We start from the raw sequence: 26,891 nt of genomic DNA, 5'->3' as shown, positions 1-26,891 counted from the left end.
AGAGTGTTAGCCTTGGGTAATGATCCAATCCCTGTTCAGCCAGAAAGTTTACAATGGGCTAACTATACAGTGGTATGGTCAGAGGCAAGTATTGGAGCTCATTGTCATTTCAAAACAACTGCTTTCAGAAGATGAATGAGAATAGAGGAACAGTGGGGAAGGGGGCGTTTTACCCTTCTCCTACTCTAAACTCAGCAATATCTCTTGATGAGAATTCAGAATTTGCTTTCACATACATTTGAAACCCCACAAGGGGAAAATCTGGGGGGGGGGGGCCCTTTGGTGTAGCAAAACAGTGGACGGTGAAAGGTTTAGGTGTTGCCCATCTTGCCCCTTTACTCTGTCGGCCATCTCAACATGGGTTTTCTTTTTAAAAAAATGCCATTTGGGCTCTGATATCTAGTTCACAAGGAACAGCGGTTTAGATCCTGTGTATGGCCTTGGGCAAGTTGCTGTCTTTTAAGCAAACCTCTCTCATAAGGCTAGGCTGAAGATAATGGAAATCTTTACTTCACTTTCGGTTTTGCGGAGATGGAGAGCAATCACTGCGCTTTCACTTTTTAAGACGTGGGGAGCTTTGCAGATGCTCGCACAGAACTCCCTGCACCCCAGGGAGGCTGCTGCAGGGGCTGGTGAGTACATCCCAGTACCTGAAGCCCCCTGAGCAACACAACCATGGGGATTGTGTCGCTGTCTCCCCCCATCCCCACAAGAACTTACTGCAGTTCACACTCTCCTAGGGAGTTTGAAAACCACAGGATAAATAGGATGTCATTTTCTTTGTCAATTGCATAGGCCAGAGGTTCTCACACATTTAGCACTGGGACCCACTTTTTTAGAATGAGAATTTGTCAGGACCCACCGGAAGTGATGCCTTGACTGGAAGTGACATCATCAAGCAGGAAAAAATTTTTGCCCACACCCAGGAGTAAATCCCTTTTACTAAAATTGTTAAAAGAATATTCATAGTAGCTTGTTAAAAGTACAGGTCTGTAACATTTCCCCAAATGCAGTCACATACCATGGTAGCATTAAGCATAAAGTAATGAAATGAATGGGTAGCATCAAGCATAAAGTAATGAAATTGGCTCGTGGGTCCCGACCCACAGTTTAAGAAACACTGGTATAGGCATTATAGCACATTAACTATGAAAGTAGAAATGCAGAATGTTGGGATACACTGTATTATCTTGTACAGTATTCTAAAGTATAATACTAGTACAATCAAATATATGGGAGGTTTATTGGGGTTAGTGGAAAAGTTTAGTTTTGAGGAGAGGTTTGAAGAAACAAAGAGAGCATCCCTCAGGTGACTGGGGAAGGAGATGCAGGCATGATGGTTAGCAATAGAGGTGGAGCTGTTTGAGGGAACATAGTTGTCCACTACAACTGCATTTGTGGACTGTTTCATGAATTGAACTTAAGAAGAGCTCCATTGGATCACGGCAATAGCTCATCTAGTCCAGCTTCTGGTATCTCCCAGTGGCCCACCAGATGCCTCAGAGCACACGAGACAACAAGAGACCTGCATCCTGGTGCCATTCACTTGCAGTTGGTTCTCTCTTTCAGCTTCTTCACCATACTCTGCCTTCTTGACACCATCAAACCAATATAATTTATTTGCTATTTGCCTATCTCATTTTCTACCGAGATAATGATGCTGGTAAACATGGCTGTTCTTGTTACTCCCCAAATAATATAGATGAATAGGTATTATTTGTCCCATTCTGGTTTGTTAGAGTATAAAGTCTTCACTTCTGCTGGTTCTAAATTTATAGGCAATGCAAGCAAACTAAAACAAAACTAAATCATCTCCACAATTTCCATGGTAATAGCTTTGCTGCTTATGGCTCACTTTGCTTTCCTGGCCACAGTTATACATGGGTCTGTTCTGCCTGTCATTTTGGTATTGCTGTTTATATTTATGCTGCCTGTATCAGTCTGGCTAGGCAGCAGCCTGGCGATAACTTGACAAGGGAGAAATGATGAAAAAATGCTCCTTCTGCTTACTGATATTAATTTCATATCTAGTAGATTGCAGCCATTGATGTAAGGCTCACAGCAGCCCATGTTTTCCTATGGAGCCACAGAGAAAAGCACAATCAAATATATTTTTCAGGAGGAACTGTTCCTTCTTCAGCACTTGCATGGCAGAGATCCTTTTGTACAGTAAAAAAAGAAATGTAGTCATGGCTGAGTACCATTGAAATCACTGAAACAATTTAGTGTCATTACATGAATTCTATTAGTTTCAATGGGACTGAGTAATGACTGACTTTCTGTGGCTACAACCCAATACATATTTGGATAGCGATACAACCTTTGTTGACTGTAGCTCAGTGTTAGAGCACATGCTTTGCATGCAGAAAGTCTTAATGCGATCTCTGGCTTCTCCAGGTAGCACTGGGCAAGACTGTTGTCTGAAACCCAGTTGCTGCCAATGTAGACAATACTGATGTTGATGGAACAATCGGCTGATTCAGTAGAAGGCAACATCACATGTTCCATTTGTTGTATTCATTTCTCTTGTGAACAGTTCACCTCATGCTGGAATTGCAGGCCATCATGCTTTTGGCCACCTTCCAAGCTGGGTTGGTCAGTAAACCGTTCAATAGACCGTGATGTGTATGGATACTCAACACAATTGGGAAAACTTGCCTCATGGAGTACTAGATAAACATACCTCATTTTGGTAGCCATCATTTATTGACACTATTATAGCTCTCATTTTAAAATTTACAACGTTGTTGGGGTTACAAAATCACTTCATTTGGTTTTATACACCCAACACGTACCACTCTTCAGCTACTAATTTATCATTCTGTCTTGTGGTGGGTTTGCACATTTCAAGGAGTGTGCACAAGGCTCTATAAAATGAAGTTTTATCATGCATCATAAGAACATAAGAACAGCCTCACTGGATCAGGCCATAGGCCCATCTAGTCCAGCTTCCTGTATCTCACAGCGGCCCACCAAATGCCCCAGGGAGCACACCAGGTAACAAGAGACCTCATCCTGGTGCCCTCCCTTGTATCTGGCCTTCTGACATAGCCCATTTCTAAAATCAGGAGGTTGCGCGTACACATCATGGATTGTAACCCGTAATGGATTTTTCCTCCAGAAACGTGTCCAATCCCTTTTTAAAGGCATCTAGGCCAACATCTTCAAGTGTACTTGCAGAGTTGCAAGTCTACCCACCCATTGCTGGAAAATGAAAGCATCACTTGTTCCATTCAATATTAGCTATCCATACCTTTTAGGTAATTTTTCTCTCATCTTTTTGCTCTAGCAACTGATGAGACCCATACTTCAAGACTGATTCTCACAAATGGCAGATGAGTAGATAAACCTGATTCTGGGTCATAAACTACTTCAGACTGTAAGTGGGGGCTCATGTGAATAGATGCTTTTCTTATAAAAAAAGAAATCCAGGCATGTAGAATGCTAGTTCTAACCTTTTTCCTGACAAGCTAGTTTTCTGTGTGCAGGGACATAGGAGGAACATTGGATTATGTGAGCCCCTGCATGAAAGAAATTAGGCAGCTTTTAGCATATGGACCCTGTCCTTATGTACTGTCCCTGCATATGGACACTGCAACATTCCATTTCCATCATAGCTGAACTCTTAACCAACACCAGAAAATCAACTCCTGTATTAGTTATATACATGAGAATTTCCAGCAAAAACATCTGCTAGGAAGAGGACCACTTCAAACCAGTAACAAGCATGGATATTCAGTGCAAATTTGATTAGCAAAGAAAAATACAGGTTTGCTATGGAACAGTGGTTCCCAGACTTTTTAGCACTGGGACCCACTTTTTAAAACAACACTCTGTGAGAACCAACCTAGTTTTATGAGACTTAAAAATAACCCATTTTACCAGCCGCTCAAACCTCTGTTTTTATCCATTTTATTATGGTGGGGGGAACTTTTGGAGCGCTTGTTGAGCTTCACATTTCATCAACTTGGGACAATTCTCATGGCATTGTGTTCCCTTTGACCTGCCCTTCTAAGTGGACTGAGGCAAGTTCACCTACTCAGGAGTAAACATGCTTATGCTGTTCCATTTCAGTTTCCATAGGGCTCAGTACATTTTGCTTGTCAGTTTCGTGACCCACCAAAAACTGGGTTGCAACCCACTGGTGGGTCCTAACCCACAGTTCGAGAACCACTGCATAGAGCAAAAGAGTTTTTTTTTTTTTTAACATAGGTAGACCATCCCCTAAAAACAGAAAAAAATTGAACAGGCACTGCAGAGTTCCATGTTTATCAATTTCTAAAACTACTCAGTAATTCTATACTATACGTCAAAATGTATTTACAGAATGTTAATGTTCTACAAAGCTATGTTTATAAATGCATTTTGATGTGTTGCTTACAATTGCAGTGAAGTTAATATACTACTATTACACTGCAGTCCTAGTATTGGCAACCTTCAGTCTCGAAAGACTATGGTATCGCGCTCTGAAAGGTGGTTCTGGCACAGCGTCTAGTGTGGCTGAAAAGGCCAATCCGGGAGTGACAATCCCTTCCACACCGGGAGCAAGTGCAGTCTGTCCCTGGTCTGTCTCCCTGGCTATGGGCCTTCCTTCTTTGCCTCTTAGCCTCAGACTGTTGGCAAAGTGTCTCTTCAAACTGGGAAAGGCCATGCTGCACAGCCTGCCTCCAAGCGGGCCGCTCAGAGGCCAGGGTTTCCCACTTGTTGAGGTCCATCCCTAAGGCCTTCAGATCCCTCTTGCAGATGTCCTTGTATCGCAGCTGTGGTCTACCTGTAGGGCGCTTTCCTTGCACGAGTTCTCCATAGAGGAGATCCTTTGGGATCCGGCCATCATCCATTCTCACGACATGACCAAGCCAACGCAGGCGTCTCTGTTTCAGCAGTGAATACATGCTAGGGATTCCAGCACGTTCCAGGACTGTGTTGTTTGGAACTTTGTCCTGCCAGGTGATGCCGAGGATGCGTCGGAGGCAGCGCATGTGGAAAGCGCTCAATTTCCTCTCCTGTTGTGAGCGAAGAGTCCATGACTCGCTGCAGTACAGAAGTGTACTCAGGACGCAAGCTCTGTAGACCTGGATCTTGGTATGTTCCGTCAGCTTCTTGTTGGACCAGACTCTCTTTGTGAGTCTGGAAAACGTGGTAGCTGCTTTACCGATGCGCTTGTTTAGCTCGGTATCGAGAGAATGAGTGTCGGAGATCGTTGAGCCAAGGTACACAAAGTCATGGACAACCTCCAGTTCATGCTCAGAGATTGTAATGCAGGGAGGTGAGTCCACATCCTGAACCATGACCTGTGTTTTCTTCAGGCTGATTGTCAGTCTATCCAGATAGTAGAATGGACTGTGTAGGTGGGAAGTCAGATTTTTCTGTCAGGGCCTCATTGGCAACTCTCATTCCATAGACCAGACTTAGTGACTCTTTTCACCTGTTTCATACGTTTTAGGGTTGGCCCCTGTTTCCATAGCACACTACTTTTTGTGGGGGGGGGGGGCAGGGCTTAAGCCCTGTGAAGCTGATCCAGCTGCAGTGAGCACCTATACGAAAGTTGGGTTTGCCATCAAGACATACTGCAAATGAAACTGACAAACCCATAACTCCTGGATTATTCTGCTCAAAACTTCACACACACACAATGTAGTGGACAGAATTGTTTTGATCAAAATGTGATCCAGACAGCAACTCTGGGCACTCTGAAGGGTATACTAGTAACACCATTGAGATTTCATGTGGAATTTATTTATTTATTATTTAGCGTATGGCTTGTAATACGTGGACTTATATATCAGACTAGATCAAATGACAATGTCCAGTTCATCCAGCCATTCAAGGACAGAGTTATCTTCATTGAAAAAGTCAGACCATGGACCAGTATACGCCCTTAGTTTGCAGCCAGACACAATGTGGTATATGATTTGGCGGGAGAACCCACAATCACACTGTGGGATAGATACTAGCCCCCATTTAAACATTGAGTCCTAACAATGGGGGCTTACCCTGAGTCCTTACCCTGGGGGCTGGGGGCTAAGAATAGGCCCTCAGTTTGGCTGTACTTGTCGTAAGAGGCGACTAAACAGCCACCGGGTAGATGGGACTCGTCAGCCTAGGAAGGCAGCTCATCTAAGAGAAGGAAAACTCTGACTGCAGTCCTATGCACATTTATTTGGGAGGAAACCTGTTGAATGTAATGGGATTAGATTCAGACTATAGCTTGGCAAAGGACACAGACAATGGCCTGCACTACTGGTATGTACACTAAACTTGCATCAGATCAGAGATACCACATATATAAGAATATTATTGGGCAATTCTAAAGCAAACATGTCTTCCTTGCCCAGAGAAATGTCTCTTAATATAGCCCACAGAAGTTAATAACCTGTGAAAAATGCAGCTAGCCCTCTTCCCAACAGTGTTTCAGTCACTGAGGTTCACTGAGCCTGCAAAAATGTGTTTTGTTTTGTTTTTGTTTTTTTAAAAAAGAAACCTCATCCACTTTTCAAAATCTTTCCTACCTTTTTGGCTGGAGGCAATTCTTACTGCCGTTGACCCGGACAGTGGCTACTTACAAGCTACCATAATGAAACTGAAAGGCTGGTTGATGTTGTTAAATACTGCCAATAAAGCTTCAATACTTTTATATGATGCCTTGCTAACTGTTGGATATGTATCCGACAGGCAGCCCACTGACATGGTACAGTGTAAATTACACACTTCCTCTCATTTTCCTTCCATCTCTCTCTCTCTCAGGTTTTTGTTTGTCATGCTCAGCAGATAGAGGATATACTACTGACTGGGGTGACATTTGATCCCTAGGAAATACCCTGGACATAAGAAGCAGGAAGGCAGTGTTACTATTTTTGAGTCCAGGAAGAAGCCAACAGGAGCAGAATAGTGGTGGCAAAGCTTCTGGTTTGAAAATTAGAGATGGTTGCTACGTTCCACCTTCCCCTTCATGTGAAATCCTGAAGGCCAAGTTATAAATCTGTTCACACAAACAGTATTCTTAGATGTGGGCCAGTCCTACTTTGAGAATCATTCGTCACTCATGAAATTAGGTCTGCTATAGTTCCTGTGACCCTGGTAGCTAACAAACTCCAAAAATAGTGCTGTGGAACCAGTGCCTGCCCATGCATACTGATGCAGGTTCCGTTGGCAGCAGATTGTGAGGAGTCTGATGGGGTGGCAGATGTCTCTTTCAACCCGCGACTGCTCTTTCAGGGTGTCTCTTTCATCCCGACACTGCTACTGTTACCTCTCTCCAACCTGCCGTCAATGCTCACCGATGAGAAGTGAGCAAGTGAGAAGCAGATAATTCCCCTCTTTACCGTGTCCCTTGCTTGCTCTATGAAACCCTGAACTCGTGCTGTCCCTGTAAATGAAACCAGGAGTCACACACTTCCGGGTTTCATGCCAGCATGCACAGCATGTAAGGGTGGGGGTTTTTTTGCAGAGGAGGGGCTTGTAGTGCAGAGAGTGTGGACCCAAGACAGCATCAAGTAGAGTTTAGGTTCACGCTGCCCCTGTGTGGCTCTCTCTTAGGTCAAAATTATGTGTTCCAGGCTGACAACCCAACTCAACTTTATCAAGAAAGGATCAGGCATAGCAAAGACAAGACAAGTTTCCTCACAATTTTTTCTATGACTCATGAGTCTTACTGTGGCCTGGAAGATCAGCTTGTAGCAGTCATAAAAAGATTGTCTCACCTTGTCTCTGGCCTACAGAAACCATGGAATCTGAACTAAATTGTCTCTCTATGGATGCATTTTTGTGGAAACAGGGAGGGTACTTTTTGCCAATCTTCTGCAGTCCCTGGCACCTCTAAAACCTGAGAAAAACCTCTACTACACCAAGATGGTATTGGCATGCAGCAGCAAACAGGAATGCCAGCAATCTTTGTATAGTACAGATCTCTCGAGTAGTACAAATCTCTCTTTACCTGTTCTTTGCTTAAATTTTGAGGCAAACAGTCTAGTTCAGTGGTTCTCAGACTTTTTAGCACTGGGACCCACTTTGTAGAATGACAGTCTGGCAGGACCGACTGGAAGTGATGTCATGGTCGGAAGTGACATTATCAAACAGGAAAATTTTTTAACAATCTTAGGGCACAATCCTAACCACGTCTACTCAGAAGTAAGTCCTCTTTTGTTCAATTCACACTTACCCTGGAGTAAGCCACATTGACTATCATTGTTAAAAACATATATATACTAGCCTGTTAAAAGTACAGATCTGTCACATTTCCCCAAATGCAATCATATACCATGGTAAAATCAATAATATATTAAAAATAAAATATTGAAATGAATGGGGACCCATGTAGTGGGTCCCGACCCACAGTTTGAGAAACAATGGTCTAGCTTATTTGTGAGAAGTAGAGCAATGGAAATGTGTTGTGCATATAGGAGCTTGCCTGAACATGTGGTTATTTGATCCTTTAATGCAGGGCTCTATAAACCCCGGCCCGGGGGCCAGATGCAGCCCGTGGAGAGCCTCTATCTGGCCCGCGGCCAGCCTCTGATCCCCTGAGAGCCTCTGGCCCAGTTGACCAACACAACCAGAGTTGTGCTTGTGGGGCAGGGGAATGGGGGTCCATTTAAGTGTATGCTTTATTTCTTGGGCTGTGTTGGTACTAGGAGAAATCCTGGACATTTGAGCCCATTCATTTATTCATTCATCTAAAGTCCATCCCTAATGTATTTATTTAAATTTTATATTAAATTTTTCCCCGCCCTAAATACCATGCCAGATATTTGATGTGGCCCTCTGGCCAAAAAGTTTGGAGACCCCTGCTGTAATGCACAATGGATATCTTTTCTATATGTGTGTTTCTCTTGAAGACTTTGTCCCTGTTGTTCCACTACCTGAAAGCATGAGCTTCTTGAAACAAGTAAAAGTGACAGTAATTCATTCTCCTTAAGAACCCCAGACATGCAAGACTCCAGCATAGCTTAGAGAGATACAAGTCACCTTCTTAGTCCTATGCAGGTGTCTGGAATTAGCAGTCTGATATGTTCGTATGACAGCATTGACCTCCTAAGCATCTCTCCCTCTGATAGGAATCTGAGAGGAGGCGGATATTAAACTGCATGCGGATATGAACCAAGTCCAAAGTCCTAGCGGGCAGACAGCCTGTCTCTCAAGAGTACAAGTGCATCTGCTGCCCACAATGAGACTTTCACACTCCAGACGTTACTCTGATGAAGTGGGCTGCAATCCATGGAAGCTTATAAATCTATTTAAGGTGGTACGAGACATTTTTTTCATCTCTCTTCCTAGTGCAGCATCTGAAATTCCCGTCTCCCAGCCAAATCCACCCGCTCTTTCCAATTATTCATAGCCAATTATCCAAATCCATTCAGTGTTATTCCAATGATCAATACATCTTAGAGCACAATCCTAAAAAAGCGCTTGGCTGCGTTGGCCTGGGAGGGTCGCAAAAATGCCGTAAAGCACGTTTGCATATCAGTGGAAATGATCCATGATGGTGCACAGCGGTGTGCTAGCCCAAGGAGGCCAGATCCAGCCTCCATGGCAGTGAAAGGTAAATCTGCACTGGCTGAGCTCAGCTGGCGTGGGGGGTGGGTGGAGGGCGAGGAGGAGGCGTTTCAGGGCAGGGGAGGGTGGGAGGGGAGCAGGAGGTGGGGTCTGGATCAGGCAGTTATGCCGAATCCTAGCCCCTGTTCCAAGGCGGCACAGAGCAGCTCTAGGCTGCTCCATTCTGCTTGGATCCAAGTAGACCCATGGGGCTGCTGTGGCTTTCCCCAGGGTAAGGAGAAAAGTTTCCCCTTGCCTTGGGCCAAGCCTCAGCATACAGCGCAGGTCCACTGCGCTGCCCATCCTTTTTTCAGTCAAGGTAACTTTAAGGTTACTGCCTGTTTTCTTTAGTTGATAGTATAAATCACTTTGTCCAGTTCTACTCTTTCCAGCACCTTGATCAGTCAGTCTCCCCCTGAGGGCTGGGGATAAGAATAGGCCCTCAGTTTGGCTGTACTTGTCGTAAGAGGCGACTAAACAGCCACCGGGTAGATGGGACTCCTTAGCCTGGGAAGGCAGCTCATCTGAGAGAAGGAAAACTCTGATCCCAAACCTTCACTGCCTTGTGGCTACATCCAGTTATGGAAAAGGCTTCAGGAGTCAACCTCGAGGCAAAATCCGGAGCCGGAGTCCCTGAGGCAGTTCATGGCTGAACACAGTCATGTTCTGGCAACTCCTGCGACGCCGCTGGAACCAACCGTATTGGCTTCTGCCTTTCCATTGGACCATTTCAGCAACATGGAGAGGGGGGATTTGCTGCATGGGTAACAGTCTATCCTCCATATTTACTTTACCCAGGCTTCGCGCACTGAAGAGGACACTCTGTTCCAGAACACTATTCAGAGCGTGATACCACAGTCTTCTGAGACTGAAGGATGCCAACAAGATCAGTCAGTCATTGAACAGCTCAACCTGGAACGTTATTTGTAATTCTTCCTACAAACACTACACATAACTTTCCAGGGTTGAGCTCATCAAATTCTTGCTGTAACCAATCAATTCCATAGTGACAGTACAGTTGCTCTTGCCAGTCTCACATCATAATTATCCAGAAAAATAAAATGTCTGACTGAGGTATCAATCTTGTCCCAATTATCTGGAAGATAATTATACTCTTAAGGTCCCATACCTTCAAACACTCAGGCAGTTCCACCACATAAAGGAAAACTCAGCATGCAAGACCAATTCTTGGCAACAGTGTTTACCAGGCATGCATTTTAAGACATGGTGTAACATGCGCGTCCTGAGGAAATATACTTTGATTGCAGGATTTGAGCGCAGTGGCCAATGGCACAACTCAGTAGGATAGCATACAAGAAGAATTACTTTTATTGTGGGGATAATATAATGGGGAAGAGGAATCAAAAGCAAAATGTGATGCAGTACTTTCAGTTACTCATACAGTGAGGCTCAAAACACAAGCAGTTTCTAGATTGAAGAAAGAGCAAGAAAATCCTTACAAGGAAAGGGGACCTGTAATGGCACAAACTGGGAGGGAAGACCAGTCAGGGAGCAAAACATTGGGAGATCAGGACGGTTATTCAGGAGGAACTGGGGCTAGAAATCCAGGCTTTTTGTGATAGAAGGAGGGTAGAGGTTAGGAGAGGAACAGAAGAAAGAGAAGAGAAAGAAGTAGGGGCATTCCAGGGTTCCAGCCATGGCAAAAGATTGTGGCTGTGTTGCAGTTTTCTGTAGTCTGAATCAGGGCTGCAGACAAGGAGTGAGCCCCTCAGCAGCCTGTAAAATCATGTCACTCACTGCTGATGGGAGGGCCAGTGTCTGATTGTCCCAAGCCTCCAAGAGGAGGTCTGATGGGAGCGAGGGCCTTAAGATCCCAGGTCTCCCTCCTAAAAGTGTTTAAACGTAAACAATGCGTTCTAGCGTCACAGATATTCTCAAGCACAGAGGAGGAAACTATAGATCACTAAGTTTGTTGTCAATTTGACTGCACCTGAGATAAGAAGATAGTGGGAGTTTTGTGGCTCAGTGGTAGGACTTGCAAAGGAGCAAGGTTACCTATTCATATGTACTGTTTTCAGTTTGGAGCGTTGCAGAGTGGTAGGGCAAAGGTGCCCACAGTGATCTTCATTTGGAAAAGTGGGAAGAAAGGGATAAACGCAAACTCAAACAGGTGGCAGTACTCCCAAGATCAGTTGTTTCTCTGTTGTTTTGTACCCTATTGAGTGTGTGGAACTCAATGAATTTGCTCTGTGAACATACTTTAATTAAGATTTAGTCATGGAGTTGGTGAGGACAGCCAGCCTAGGCTTGGGGGACTCTTCTTTGGTGTCATTAAAGACTTGGTTTACTCGCAAGTCAGGAAGCTCCTAGAAAGTGGCTTTTGTTTACAGGTTTGCATTTACTGTGCAAGCAAGGTGCAGCCAGTCATGGAATTTTCCAAGAAATGAAGACAAGATTTCTCACAAGCTGCTGGCTAGAATTGGGAGGGGGCAGGTATAGTGATTGCTCTGGCAGCCCAAATTGTGGCCTCCCTGAGGCCTGGAGGATCTATGTCCTCTTGCCATCTTGCTATCAGCCCAGTTCAGATGCCACAAAAGAGTGGCCTGCTTTCCTGACAGGTACCCAGTGCCACTACATGCACAAACAAATGTGTTGGCACAAATAAAAAACTTGTCAGACACAACTATGGAAATTTTTCTCCCAAGGTAAATATTGTGCATGAGGCACTTGCCCACAAGTGTGCACCACATCTAAGGCCCAGAACAAACATGCAGTTATTGCATGGGAAAATACATCAATGAGTCTCAACCTATGTGCCCTCAATCTGCCCTCCCCCAGCCCCATTGCACCCCCTTCCTGCCCTTTCCCTACCTCTGTGCTGCTCCACTTGGAGCTTCACTGCTCTGGCAGGTGCTGCTCCTTGCACTGGTGGTAAAGTTCTGGTCTTCCCATTGGTGCTACTATCCGGTGCGCTTTTGCAACATACTGAATGTGCTACAGCGCGTGCTGCTGGAGTGCGTGTTCCACTGGCACGGAGGCTGGCTAGGATTGGGCCAAAAGAAATTTCAATTACAAAAATATTTTTTTTTAATGTAACAGGAACAAAGAAGAATTTTTCAAATGTGCTCTATGTTGTTGGGAAATGCTAATGTCCGCATGCATTTTTGCATGCTTGTTCTGGTCCTGAGCGTATGAAGTTGTTCACACTTTTCTGCTTACTTTTCTTGTTGCTCTTCATCCATACGAATTATTATGAGTTTCATTGCCCCTGCCATTTTAAGAATACTAAGTAGAAGATCATAAAAACACTAATTAAAGCAATCCATTCTCAAGCCAGCACAATACACATAAGGGGAGAAAAACCCTGTTCCATGTATTTTTTTAAATATTTGCTTCCAATTCTCCTGTGAATTCTTCTCACTTACACTTTTGTCTCCTAAAAACAGCATTCTACCCATGCAGCCTGCAACATCCAGGAAAATGTTTCTAATCTGTATTGAGGTTCTGAACATGCCTTACAACAGTCCTTGAGTAGCTGAGAAATGCTTCCTTTCCCAGCAAAGCATATTCCCTATGGTACATACAATTCAAGGTCACAGATAGTGGCCAGTGCAGCTATACCTTAATACGTATTTGAAAATGCTTTGGAAATGTAATGTATGTCTTATGATGCTTGCAACCCAGTCCCCAGAGGTCTCCTCTGCTGGAGGAGCTGTCTCCTCGGAGTTAGGGAACATTTGTCCCCTTGTCCCAGGCTAAGCCCCAGCTGCCTCAGTGGGTCAACTTGGACCTACACTGGCGATATTGCCCCCTCCCCCACCTTCACCTTGCTCCTGAACTAGACTTAACTGGTTCAGCAGTTATCCCAGTTATCCCAGGAGCTGCAGGAAGGAGCGAGCTGGGGAAGAGACCAAGCTGCAGAGCAGAGCTACAGAAGAGCTGAGGAGAGAGCTGGAGGCAAGGAGCCCCTGGAAGAGCCTCTGAGAACCAGGGAGCAACCACCCAGCCTTTTGCCTCAAGTCCTGCTGCCTCCTGCCTGCCTAGTGCCTGCCTCAGGTCCTCACTCAATCGGGGTATTTGGAACAAAGCTATTGTCATTTGGTGCAGGTTCCATTCCTCACAATAAAAGCCTTGAACTTATGTTGGCTTCAGTGGTCTCTGTCAATCCTGCATAACAACTCTGATGTATACAGTTCTAGAATAGAGATTGTTGAAAGAGCATGAGTAACTTGGAACGCCTGGGTAAAGAGGGCTGGATAAGCATGTGGGGAGGTACACACAGACCTCCTCTTTAATGGCCCATCATAGTATCTGCAGGTTTGCCTTTGCCTAAATAGGGGCAGAGTGAGGGAACAGGGCTTTATTCAGTTCTACTGAAAATTCCACCTGTGGGTGCCCTACACTGCAATGCTGTTGCCCTGGATGCAACTTACGCCTTCTCTGGAAAGTGTTTCAGGTATCTTGTATTCATCTTAAACATATAGGTTTTGAAACAAGTGGTATTACTTTCAGTGGAGTGTATGTCTTCCACAGCACCAGTATGTTCCATATCCATAGATAAAACATTACTAGTGCTACTTGTTTGGTAAGTATGTTAGAATCACTGCAAAAACTATGCTTTAACAGTGTAGTAGGAATGTAATCTTTCAGGTTTCTGTAGCATGCACATTTTGGAGTGTGTGTCCACCATAAATCCACAGTTGCATTAAAAATAGACCTTACTATGACATGTATATACTTTATCATTTTAATCTCAAAAAAAGGACTTGAGTAGCCTGGTTTTATCACACCACCTTCTGGCCATACTGTTAAACGACTCTGCTTTAAAAAGGTCATGTTTATGAACTTTGTGATCAGGATATGGTACAACAGAGAGAAGGGCCTTAATTCATATGTTCTTGACAATATGTTTGCCTCTTGAAGAAAAAGCACTTCCATGTGGTGTGGCCTACACCACTGTTGCACCTTCATCAGGTGCACAGGCATGGAATCTAACCACATGATCCAGGTTCCACATGTGGTTACAGCGTGCATATGTTTCAGCCATATTGTTTATCACCAACCATGCAGAGTCACTCTTGTTTAATAACATTGACATTGTCCTGGATACATATCAGTCAAATCCCAGGCTTCTAACTCACAAGGACAGGCTAAACCTACAACATGTCTAGGAGAAGCATCTTCCCAACATAGCTGAGATATTGCTAGTATACCTGTTATTCATGGTGTTGAGTCTCTAGCAGGTGGAGTTAGGTGGAGTCCTGCATTTATAAGTTAGCAATTAATTTATTGGGTTCTACTTATAGAAAGCAAATGAAACTGGCTGGAGCTGAGTCAGTATTTACCCAGAAGTCATCACAGAGGGGATGGTTATTCTTGCTAAAAATGAGCCATAATGGATTTGATTTCATGTTATTGTTGCTACAGTGTGATCCTCTACTTAGCAAGAGGCACACCTAGTTGTGTTGGTTCTTTCTCATGTGCTTTGAACAAAAGAACCAATGGGTTTTACAAAGGATGTCGCCCTTGCCAGTGCCATGCAAAAATTATTGCAAGTCCTGGAGCATGTCGGGAGCAAACTTGTTCAGTGTGGCATTGCTGGTACATGAGTGGGAACTACCTGCACCAATTGTGGTGGAGATCCATTAGCAGAAGGATTCAAACTCTAGACTTGTGCATTCCAGTGCATTCCACAAGCAAAGGATAGTAGGATCAAACCATTATGCACCCAAGAGTGACAATTTGGGCAGTGCTGTAATGTATATATCCAGTTCCCACATTCCATCTTCTTGTAAATAAAAGGCTGTTATTCATTTTATGGGGGAAAAGTAAGTTGTCACAGTTGTGGACATCATTAGAGTAGGGGTAAATCTCTTTCTCCCCCCTTAACATGGTGTTTTGGTCTCCACTGAGACACCACAGAAAGATTCAAATGTTACCTTAACTTCCCATCATTCTAATGGTAGGCTTTTTGAATAGGCAGCCATATAAATATCTCCATATTAAAGAGAGATGTATAAAGTTATTACCCTTCTAATGGAACATCTGTTGATCTATCTGATAAGTTTTCTAGATCTAGGTACAAGCAAGGATGCCCCCAAGGAGGAAAAATAGCATTATACAATTTGGTTTCCTGTCTCCCCAACCATTATTTTTCACTAATTATCTTAATTTGAAACACCTGCTCCAGTTTCTTAAACTCTCCAGTCCCTTATTATTTATGTGCCTGGCACATCTAATAATACCAGGTTGCTAATCTGTCACTCTTTTCTCTGCCACACAGCCTGACAATCTGTCAGCTTGATGATGGTGCGTTGGCTAGTGGCAGATTTATGCAACTGACAGAAATGCTTGCAAATGGAAATGAGCAAATAAAAGGGTTTCGTTTTCTGTTTTAAGCATCTGTACAGGAGACTCTCAGGGCACCAAAACCTGTATCTGAACATGGGGTAATCAGAGAGCAGCAATCAGCAGCAGCCCAACTCTTTAGGAGCACTGGGGAAGGAGGCACTGTGTTTCAGCCTGACATTCTACAAATGGTTTCTCTAACCTAAAAGAAACAAAAAAGGGAGTTTGTTGGGAATTTTTTTTCCCTTTTTGCACAGCTGTTGTGGTATTTTCTTTACAGAAACCCTCAAGCCTGGAACCATTTAAGCATATTTTACGTGTGTATGCCATGATATACATAGTAATGTAACAACTAGAACTTATATTGTAATAATGACACACACATGCTCTTCTCTTGTCCTTCCTTTAGACAATTCCTCATCCCTTCAGGAAGATGAAGAGCTAGGCATGGAGGCTACTAGCTGGCAGCTGAACAGCACCTCCATTAATGGCCACATTGAGACCCCAACAACAGCACGTTTTCCCAGCTGGGTGACCTTTGACGACAATGAAGTCAGCTGCAGCTCTCCACCGACTTTATCCCCCTTGAAACCAGATCCCCCATCAGCAGCAAGTCCACCAGCAGCGGCAACGATCCCAGCCACACAGATCTCAGATGCAAACCCCGGTGTCTTCTCTTCATCCTTTAAAAAAAGGGAACGTCCCAAGAGCACACTGGGTGACCTCTCTAAACTTCAGAAGCTAGACCTTTCCTCTATCACCAGGCTGCCTTCTGTGGGGACACCTCCCTGGAGTGCTACTAACCCTTTCCTGGATGAGTCTCTGAGCAACGTACAGCCCTCCCCTATCAACCCATTCAGCTCTTTCTTTGAGGAGCGGGATAGACGCTCTCATGCCTGCTCTGTCTCTGGTACTCTGGGTAAGAACCAGAGAGACTCCCTCATTATCCTCCATCAAGAACCTGACAGTATCAGCTTCAATGAGTCAAGTAAACACAAAAAGCACAGAGATGCTGTGGAGCAACTCAAGCAGCTCCAGATTGGGGATCCAGATCATCTGAGCAGTCCCACTTTGCCCGACGACGACCCCACACTGCCGTTTGTGCTGGATAGTGCCTTATCTAGCTTGGGACCACCTCCAAGGAAAGATGGCTGGCCAATGATGCTGAGGATACCCGAAAAGAAGAATATTATGTCCTCTAGACACTGGGGGCCAATTTATGTCAAACTGACAGAGAGTGGGCATTTGCAGCTCTTCTATGAGAAGGGGCTGGAGAAGCCTTTCAGGGAATTCAAGCTTGACATCAGCCATGAGATTTCGGAACCCAAGCTCCAGAACTACGATGATAATGGGAGGATACACAGCGTGAGGATAGACCGCACCATGTACAAAGAGAAAAAGAAGTACCAGCCAAAGCCTTCTGTCACTCATGTGGCAGAGAGAGAACAGGTGATCAAGCTTGGCACCACCAGTTATGAAGATTTCCTCAGCTTCATCAGAGCAGTCCAGGATACACTAATGGATTTGCCAGCCTCATCAACAGACCTGAGCACCGTGGGATTGAACTACCAAGAGGAGGAGATCACTGTGGATGTAAAGGATGAGTTCTATGGCACCTTGGCCAAAGGAGACAACAGGATTTTACAGCACAATGTGTTGACAAGAGTGCACGTTCTCACTTTTCTTTCTGGCCTAGCTGAATGCAGGCTGGGCCTCAATGATATCCTTGTCAAAGGGAACGAGATTGTCTCACGCCAGGATATTATACCCACCACCACCACCAAGTGGATTAAATTGCATGACTGCCACTTCCACTCTTGTGTGGATGAGGAAATGTTTGCCAGTGCCCATGTCATTCTGTTTAACCCCTTGGATGCCTGCCGGTTTGAACTGATGCGCTTCAGGACTGTGTTTGCTGAGAAGACGTTGCCTTTCACCTTGAGGGTTGCAGCCAGTATCCATGGAGCGGAGGTGGAGCTCCAGAGTTGGTTGATGATGTCGCCAGGGTTCTTGTCCAACCGGGACCCTCTAACTCAAGTTCCTTGTGAAAATGTGATGGTCCGCTACCCAGTGCCGCAGGAGTGGGTGAAAAACTTCCGCAGAGATAGTGTCCTTGGGGAAAAGTCTCTGAAAGCAAAGGTGAACAAAAGTGCCAGTTTCGGATCTGCCAGCGTTTCTGGTTCTGAGCCAGTAATGAGAGTAACATTAGGAACAGCCAAATATGAGCATGCCTTTAATGCCATCGTATGGAGGATAAATCGACTGCCTGACAAAAGCTCTGGTGGGTACTGCTGCTAGACCTGACGTTGGAGACCTGCGACTAGGCTGAGCCAATGTAGGTGGGAGCTTGAAGAATGCAGAGCTCCTAGAATATCAAAGGGAAAAAATTAAAAATTCCAAACATAAAACAATTAGCATATGAGGCCCGATGGACCACGTGAACCAGGTTCTCAAACTTAGTGAGAACTTGGGTCACTTGTTTTGAATACATGATTTAGGCCCCTATCCCAGTGGCGGACCTGGGGTGGGGGCAGGGGGAGCAAAACCCACCTGCTGCGTCACCCCGCCTGCCTGCCTGAGCCATTCCGCGGGCAGGCGAGGCCCCACATGGCACTTGGCAGTGGGCAAAAAACGTTCTGAATCTTCTCCCGCTGTTTTAAGCAATACTTCTGGTTTCATTGGAAAACCAGGTTTAAAACAACGGGAGAAACCTCAGAAGGCTTTTTGCCTCCTCATGTGAGGTTTAGGAGGGAGGGGATGGCGGTGTGCTGGAAGGGGGATGGCATGTCATGAACCTGCCCCAGGGCACAATGAGGGCAGATCTGCTACTGCCCTGTCCTACAGAATCTGGAGGCAATACTTAATATTGTGCACACTGCCTGACTGATATGTACTTCTGGCTCATAAAACTGGACCAAGCCTGACCTCACTGACTGATCCTGTGACTCATGAAAACACCAGTTGCCCTTTGTTAAATGCGAGTTAAGTAGTGTGCAGCTGTCTTTGTTGTGTGAACTGTTTTCCTACGTCACAAAACTGATCCATCCAAAAACAAAAATGCAACACCCTGTGGTGGGCCAGTTTGCAGCTGTTAAGATCAAAATAGTGAAATGGAGTTCCATGAACAGTGCTACTGAGATCGTTCCAAGAACAGCTTGGTAACTTCTATTGCATTCCCCGATTCATAACCAACACGTTGACGCTGGCTGATAAAATAACAAGTCTTGTTTACAGGCTGTGAGCAGCCTTCATCCCAACTGGACATGTTTCAGTGCTGAAATGCCGGAGTTTGTGTCTTTTCTTTCTAGCCACCAAGCAAAGCAGAACAAAGAGTGTTAAGAAAACATCCATTCATAGCATGTGTTTCTGCTTTGACTGTGAGAAAGCCAACACATATTGTGGGAGAACAGGGCTTAAATCACAGCTTTGGATCTAAACACTGTAAGACAACTGGCATCTAATCAACTTCTAAGAGTACTGAATGTTCCTTTCTCTAGAGCGCATTGCACTGAATATCTGAATATGAAAAGCAGGGAAGTTTTAAAAGGTATCCCTTGCAAAAATGGCCATTCAGATAAATCTCAAGTTAAAAAACAACCTTCCTGCTGATTCTCAGTACAGATTTATTTTCCAGTCCAGATAAGTTTTTCTTGGATAAAGTTCAGTGGAGGGCCTACTTCCTAGGAAATAGGGTTATAGCCTTAAGGCATATTCTGACTCACATTTTCACATGTTTTCAACCTGTATTTATCCCATGCCCATGAACATAATAGACAAGAACTGGGAGGGATTATGGCAAGGGCAAAGCGACACATTATATATAGTTCCACTTTGAAGCAGAAGCCTGGCACTGGGGGAAGGGGAATTCTTAATCCTTTCCCCCATGCCCTTTCCCTCTGAAAATCACCCTTCCTGGCTCAGCTGGAAAAAAAGATAGATACGTGTATTTTTCCCAGTGAGTGTAAAGGCATTTGGGGGGGGGGGAGTTGGTCTCAGTAGGGGAAAAAAAAAAGGCTTGAGATGACTACATTTTCCAAAGGACTTTGAGGGCTTATGAACCTATGCTTACCCACTGCCATCCAATCCATGAGGCCATCTGATATGCACTGCATCAGCAGCAGATTGCAAGGGATCTGGGGGGAGGCAGATTCGGGATGCCTTTCACCCCAAGTCTGTCCCCACTGCCTCTCTCCAAACTGCCACCAACGCAAGCCAGAATGAGCTGCTCCCCATTCACTCGAACGAGAGTTCAGATAATTCCTCTCTTTACCGTGCTCCTTGCTCACTGCCATGAAACTTGGAAGTGAAGAACTTCTTGTTTCATTTACAGGGACATCGCAAGAGTAAATGAAGCCAAAAGTCCTGCACTTGCGGGTTTCACGGCAGCATGCAAAGAGCATGTTAAGGGTTGCACCTACTCTGTGCCTACCGATTTGTTGGTGAACTTCTGTCAAGATGATTCCATTTTTTTTTAAAGAAAACCTTAATCGTGTCTGTCCATATATCTTATTTTTCTATAATAACATGAAAACTGCACTCTGAATCTTTACCTTTCTGCTGTGAGGGTTTGCTGCTGCTTATTTTCTCTATTAGATCAAAAAGCAGGCTTTTAATTTTCACAGTCATTTGCTTTTGCTTTTTCATAGCTACAAGTCATCCTCATTGCTTCTTCTGCCACCTGGAGCTTGGCTCAGACCGGGAAGTGCCTTCCAGTTTTGTCCGCTATGTGGATGTGGAGTTTGACATGCCAACCACCTCAGCTTCTAAAGCCGCCATTCGTTCCATTTCTGTGGAAGGCAAAACCGATGTCAGGAAGTGGGTCAACTATTCAGCACATTACAGTTATAAGGTATGACTGAGCAGCTGATGACCAAATGCGTGCATGTTCTTCCTTCTTTACAGGGTGGTGGTGGGGAGTAAGTAACATTGTTCCATTGCTCAGGACTTCTAACTTCAGTGAACAGACTCTGACATACAGGCACTTCCACCTGGATCCTGCAGGCTCTTGCTCTGCCAGTGGAAGATTTAGATAGGATTGGGCTATCCACTATTCAAATATTTGTCAAGGATCTAACAGCCAGAATGCCTGATGAACAGAATGCCAGAAGGGAGGGCACCAGGATGAGGTCTCTTGTTATCTGGTGTGCTCCCTGGGGCATTTGGTGGGCCACTGTGAGATACAGGAAGCTGGACTAGATGGGCCTGTGGCCTGATCCAGTGGGACTGTTCTTATGTTCTTAAGCCCAATCCTATTCTTCTCCTGCCACTGATGCAGCAGTACCAGAAAGGCTACCACTGCATCCTGTGGGGGTGGAGCTGTCTCAGAGGTCTCCTTCGGGTAAGGGAACAAAAGAGGATTAGGATTTGGCAGGTGCTTCCCAGACCCAATCCACCCCTTTTCCACCCTTGTCCTGCTGTCATCATGCCTCCCCACCGGCCTACTTTCATCAATGGGCCTGCAAAGGTCTGCTGGCATGAGATGCTGCTCTGGCTTCTCCACTGGCACTCCTTCAGCATGTGAGTTCATGCACTGCTGGAGCAGTTTTTACAACTGCCATAAAATAGTCACCACCACAGAATGCGCATTCCACTGGTGGCTGGTCCAGATAGACTTGGGCTGTTATATTGGTTAGTCACCTTGTAAGGCAGTTTTGAATTTTATCAACCTCTCCGTAAAGTAGATTAGGCTGCCAAAGCAATCTAGCCCTCCAGAGGTTTTGATAGACCAACATAGGCACGTAAAATTTCCCAGGTGTGTCCATGTGTGTGTATAAATGAGAATAAAACACAGGTGTAACCTAATTATCCATGCATTTTTTATCTCAATGCGATGAGAAGGTTCCTTTCAATTAAAGGAAAAAAGTCATTTAACAATAGCCTCATTAATGTGAGAGAGGGCAGCCGGCTGACAATCCATCAATCATTCTCTCTCCAGGCAGCTTCACTCCAAGGCAAGTGACCCCTCCCTTCCCCCTGAACACGTGAAAGAAAGATAAGCACTTTGCATTCTTTCCCAGCACTGAGGTCTGGGTGAACGGAGGGGTTGCTGGCTCGGAGTGAAGCCTTTCTAAGTGCTTGGAGAGAGACCGATTGATGGATTGTCTGCCTAATGACTCTGTCTAGCATCACAAAGGTCAGCAAGGCTGTTTTTCAATTGTTTAGCAAAGGGACACTGTTTTTTAAATGGATTTGCTTTAATGAGATTTTTGCCATCCAGGAGAGTTATGGGAACGGAACCCTCGCGAATAATGAGACTCAACCTGTAGACTTCCTTGCCCAGATGACTACCTGGAAAACAAAGTGGCCCTTGACATTACAGAGTTGGCCACCTTCGATTCTAGGGCAAGTTACTCTTGATTGAGGACACCAGAAAGGTTTTTTATTCAATCTCTTCCCCCCTGCTTTTCATTACAGGTAGAAATAGAGCAGAAAAAAAGCTTGAATTCGGATCGGATGGGAGAAGACACTGATAACCCCAAGGAATGTGCTGTACAGTGAAGGATTAAGTTTGCCTGCTGTTGGAACAGCAAAATCAACAGGACCTGAAGAAGAGAAAACACAGCACCTCACTTCTGCTGTCAGCAGAGCAGGGAAGCATTTGGAGTGTGAGGTTTCCTGGCCCTCTGTGACCTTTTGGTAGAGAGGAAACTCTTTTGAGATTTGTTTACAATAGGCTGGTGGTGTTGGTAGAAACATGCCGAGTGTCCAGGCTTACAGTTCATGCAAGCCTACCGTCATCCCTGCCACTAATCTTTCTACAGCAAAATAATGGTATTTTGACAGCTGCAAGTCAAACAATATCCTCAGCCCAAACCTCACTAACAATCTCTTCTGGTCACACAGTTTGACATTTTCTTGAACATTGGTATATTCAGTTCTCAGAAAAGCTATACTAGATGGTCAACAACAGCACCAAGGGATATGATATAGGAAAGAAATTCTGGAAAGCCTTTGTTCCTATCAAGTTCACGGCTCACAGGGAAGAGTTGTAACAATACTCCCTCTCAACCAATGTAGATGCAATCATCTAGAACAGGACAAGGTAAAGGACAAGTGGATTTTTTTTTCCAGGTTGTCACCTCTAAGACAGGAGATTTGAATATTGCACATTTTTCTTGGATTCTGATTGGTTGTCAGAAAGCTTCCTTTGTTTACTTAGACTGACACTGAAGCCAGAGTTACTCTTTAGACTTGACATAGCTATAGTTGCCAGTAGAGATGACTTGACTTGATCATTCCTGCCTAGGAAGATACTTGGAGGAGATGGGTTTTATTTGAACTTTTACTTGGGTGGTTAGGTGAGATGGTAACGGTTTCCTCACCAGATTAAAGTTTCTCTGACAGACTGCAGTTTACAGTTCCGTGGTGGCAAGGAAATGCTCTGGTTTTTCGTAGGTGCTGACAATGCTACTTTCATGCTCTGTCCCTTTACTACATCTCATTTTAGAAGTATCATAGTGTGATGACTCTGTGTGTGCTACCAGTAATTGGTGGTGTTATTTTATAATGTACAGGAACAATGGTATTGCATTAATTTCTACATGTCTACAGTAGCCTCACAGTAGTGCCAAAGTTAACATCCTGAAAATCTGAGCTGGGGGGGGGGGTGTAATTAAGTCTAAGCTTCTAGCCCATATCACTGTGAAAATAACCATGAAAATATCTGTTCTTGCCTGAGCAAGATGTTCAGTGGCCATGTAGTGAGCTGCAATGCTTTGCATACCACTTTGACCTTCCATGCGGTAAGCAGAAGCAAATTTGCTTGCATGTGTATTCGTAATGTGGCTTTCCTTATGAGATAACTGGATGACAGTTGATTGAACTTTGGAGCGCATGTACATGTGTGCATGAATATATAGACAAAAGCACACAGCCTTGGCTTTGATGTTCTTCCTGTGTCCCAACAGATCTGTGCTCCAGAGAAATAATGATTTGCAATACATTTGTTCTGATGCCTCCAGATAATAAGAAATTCTAATATTTAATAATAGTAATTTATTCCCATTTCTCACTGTAAAGGGACATCTTTTGTAAATTGTTCATTTTTTTTAAGATACTAGGATTCTTTTCAATAATGCAGTCAGTTAGTTGACTTTGCTTTAGCTCTTTGGTTTCCTCGTATTATAGGTCTGTCTCTTTGGGGATCAGGAAAACAGATTTCTTTACTATGTGGAAATGTCTTTTTTTGAAACAAATTGATCTTGTGTTTTCAGCACACCCTTCCTGTTTGTGTGCCTATGTCTTAGCAGCCTGCACTCTTTTTTGAGCAGCATATACTCTGTTTTGCAAAGCAAGTTGCTACTCAAGAATTGACCAGTGACCTGATGTTCGAGTGTGTTCTTAAAGCGTTTTCAGGTATTCTGTGAATCTGTCCACATTCCCAGCTTGCATGGGCTCACTGAGAAAAGCACCTTCTTTCCACTCTACCCACAATGAGAACAGCCACAACCACAGATGCAGTCCCAGGCTGCAGTGTCCAAAGGCAGTGTTTTGTTTCTCTAAGGCCTGATCGACACAAAGTGTAAGCATCTGTTTAAAAGGCAGTGATGTAGAGGTTGCTGTATATGCTCAGTGTTTCTCAAACTGTGGGTCTGGACCCACTAGGTGGGTCGCAAGCCCATTTCAGGTGAGTCCCCGTTCATTTCAATATTTTATTTTGAATATATTAGATTTGAAGCTACCATGGTATGTGACTGTATTTGGGGAAATGTTACAGAGCTGTGCTTTTAACAGGTTACTGTTAATAGGCTTTTAACAATGACAGTAAATGGGACTTATTCCTGGGTAAGTGTGGGTAAGATTGCAGCCTAGGGTTGTTAAACTCTTCCTGCTTGATGACGTCACTTCAGTGGGTCCTGACAGATTCTCAGTCTAAAAAGTAGGTCGCGGTGGTAAAACTTTGAGAACCACTGTGCTAAGTCATTTGTGAAACCCCACAGTTGCCAGTCATTACATTATAACTGCACTACTGCAAGCCACAAAACTAGAATTGTGATGGTAAATGTCACATAAAACTCCCACCATGCAGTTGTGTCCAAGCAGCCATCCACACTGCAAGTTACACATGTGAAACGTAGATAGCAGACAGTTCAATTGCTTACTTCACATACATTTTCCCAACCTGGAAACACTCCAGTGGTTTTTCAACAGTTGGGCCAGCCACACAACTGTGCTGCTTATAGTAGATGCTTACATTTTTGAGTTCATGGCCTCTTCCTTCTCAAGGAGAAAGAATAATCTGACTTGTTTGCCATTGGATGAAGTTGCAAAATTGCATATTGGTTTCTATTTATCCCAGCTAAACACTAAAGCTGCAATCCTAACCACACTTTCCTGAGAGTAAGCCCCATTGAACAAAATAGGACTTGCTTCTGAGTAGACCTGGTTAGGATTGTGCCCAAAGTTGCACATGAAAACTTTCTTAGCTGCTTGTTGTGCATTGTCACCAGTATTCATTCCTGACAACCTATCTGCAACTCAGTGAAGGGTCTTACACCACCATTTAGAATTTATTGCTGTCCAGGAAATAACTTGCCAAGAACAGGCTTTGAACATTTATAGGCTACCCATTTTTATTGTCACCTAAAATCTAGGTCTAAAAAAAACTAGACCTAGAGTCTAGTACTGTACTAGTGTCTACTAGAGTCTAGTACCTAGTTAGTACTGTGCTGTGCTGCAGAATTGAGGTTCTAACTTGCTAGTAGGAAAATTTAAATGTCTAAGGGCACAATCCTATCCTGCACTGGAACAGGCAAGCCAAGAGGCTTGCGCTGTATCCAGCGAAGGATAGCGGCCAGAATCTGCTTAGCCAGAAGCAAGGGGAAACTTTTTCCCTTACTCCTGGGTAAGAGCCACTGGCCCCATGGGTCTCCTTGGACTTGCGCGACCTCTGGAGCCCACCACCCGCCCTCCCCCTGCCCAGGAACATCCCCTCCCTGCCTCCTCCCTGCCTACCTTTGTGGCTTGTGTCAGCCCAGCTGGGCCGACGCAAGCCTCAGAGAGGAAGCCAGCATGGAGGCTTGTGTCAGACTCCGCAGGCCGGCGCTTCTCAGAGCGCTGGCCTGGCTTCCCCTCGAGGAGGCACAGTCGTGCCTTAAGGCACATTTGCGACCCTCCTGGGCCAGCGCAAGAGACTTGCACCAGCCCAAATCATTTCTAGGATTGCGCCCTAAACCGAATAATTCTGCAGTGGTGTTTAAATAAAAACAAAATACAATTAGTTCGTAATCCTTTTTTAGTTATAAACCTGTCTTTTTAGGTATAAACAAATTGAGCCATTTTACCATTGGGCAGTCCAATCCTATCCCTGGCGGGGCTGCCGGGTGCAGTGGTGCCAAAATGGTGACTGCTAAATCCTGTGGCCCTACAGAGACCGCTTGACATCTCTTCAGGGGGGAAGGAGACTGTAACCTTCCCTCAAATAAGGGTGGAGGCCCCACAATGGGGGTACGCGAGTCTGCGCTGGCTGTTTTTCCAGCATAGACTGGAGAACCTCCATGTTGGGCTTTGCAGCCCAACACATAGGATCTGGTGGAGCAGGGCTCCATTGGTCCCACCCCCTCCTGGCCAGTCACTCCCCCTGCCCCGGAACGCCACCCCGGCCCCAAAAAACCATACTGCCACTCAGCAGTGCAGCTTACCTTTCAGCGCTCCAGTGGCATCTCCACTTGGTGCTGAGGCCCAGCACCAGCCGCCCCTCCTCCCTGGGTACCAAGGACATGCCTTATGGCAGGTTTGTGACACCCAGTGCCAGCGCTCAGGGAGTTAGGATTGGGCCCTAACTCTTTGAAGAGTCATGCCACCTATGAACAATTTCTTTTTCTTTTTTTTAAGGTAATAACACTGTGGGGTACAGAATTGGACTGGGACTGCAGTGCTGGAGTGCTGGGGGGATTTACCATTTCCCACATACTATTTTCCCAAGTTGAATCCTCCTTTCCCAACAACATACCATTTGCCCCCAAAAGGGAAAACTATAGGTATCTTAGAACATAATCCTATGCATTCTCCTGTTGTTCAGAAGTAATTCTTATTGAGTTCAATTGACTTAC

At 44.7% G+C, this 26,891-nt stretch overlaps 1 protein-coding gene across 4 annotated transcripts in view; it reads left to right on the top strand.

The window, feature by feature from the left end:
* Positions 1-26,664, top strand: part of STON2 (stonin 2) — an 84,199-nt gene extending 57,535 nt beyond the window's left edge. For 3 of the 4 annotated variants that reach the window (XM_066628000.1, XM_066628020.1, XM_066628011.1), the window contains exons 5-7: positions 16,250-18,121; positions 20,487-20,689; positions 22,255-26,664. In XM_066628000.1, coding sequence (XP_066484097.1) covers positions 16,250-18,121; positions 20,487-20,689; positions 22,255-22,338 — 2,159 coding nt within the window. In that variant the 3' untranslated portion in view covers positions 22,339-26,664. Of the gene's footprint in view, positions 1-16,249; positions 18,122-20,486; positions 20,696-22,254 lie in introns of those variants that run through there. The other variant, XM_066628030.1, reaches the window with a different exon arrangement.
* Positions 26,665-26,891: the final 227 nt, after the last annotated feature.

Source organism: Tiliqua scincoides, chromosome 1 (assembly GCF_035046505.1).
Source record: "Tiliqua scincoides isolate rTilSci1 chromosome 1, rTilSci1.hap2, whole genome shotgun sequence".
Taxonomy (NCBI): Eukaryota; Metazoa; Chordata; class Lepidosauria; order Squamata; family Scincidae; genus Tiliqua; species Tiliqua scincoides.
Note: the sequence above shows the minus strand (reverse complement) of the source record. Positions and strands in the feature narration are given on the sequence as shown.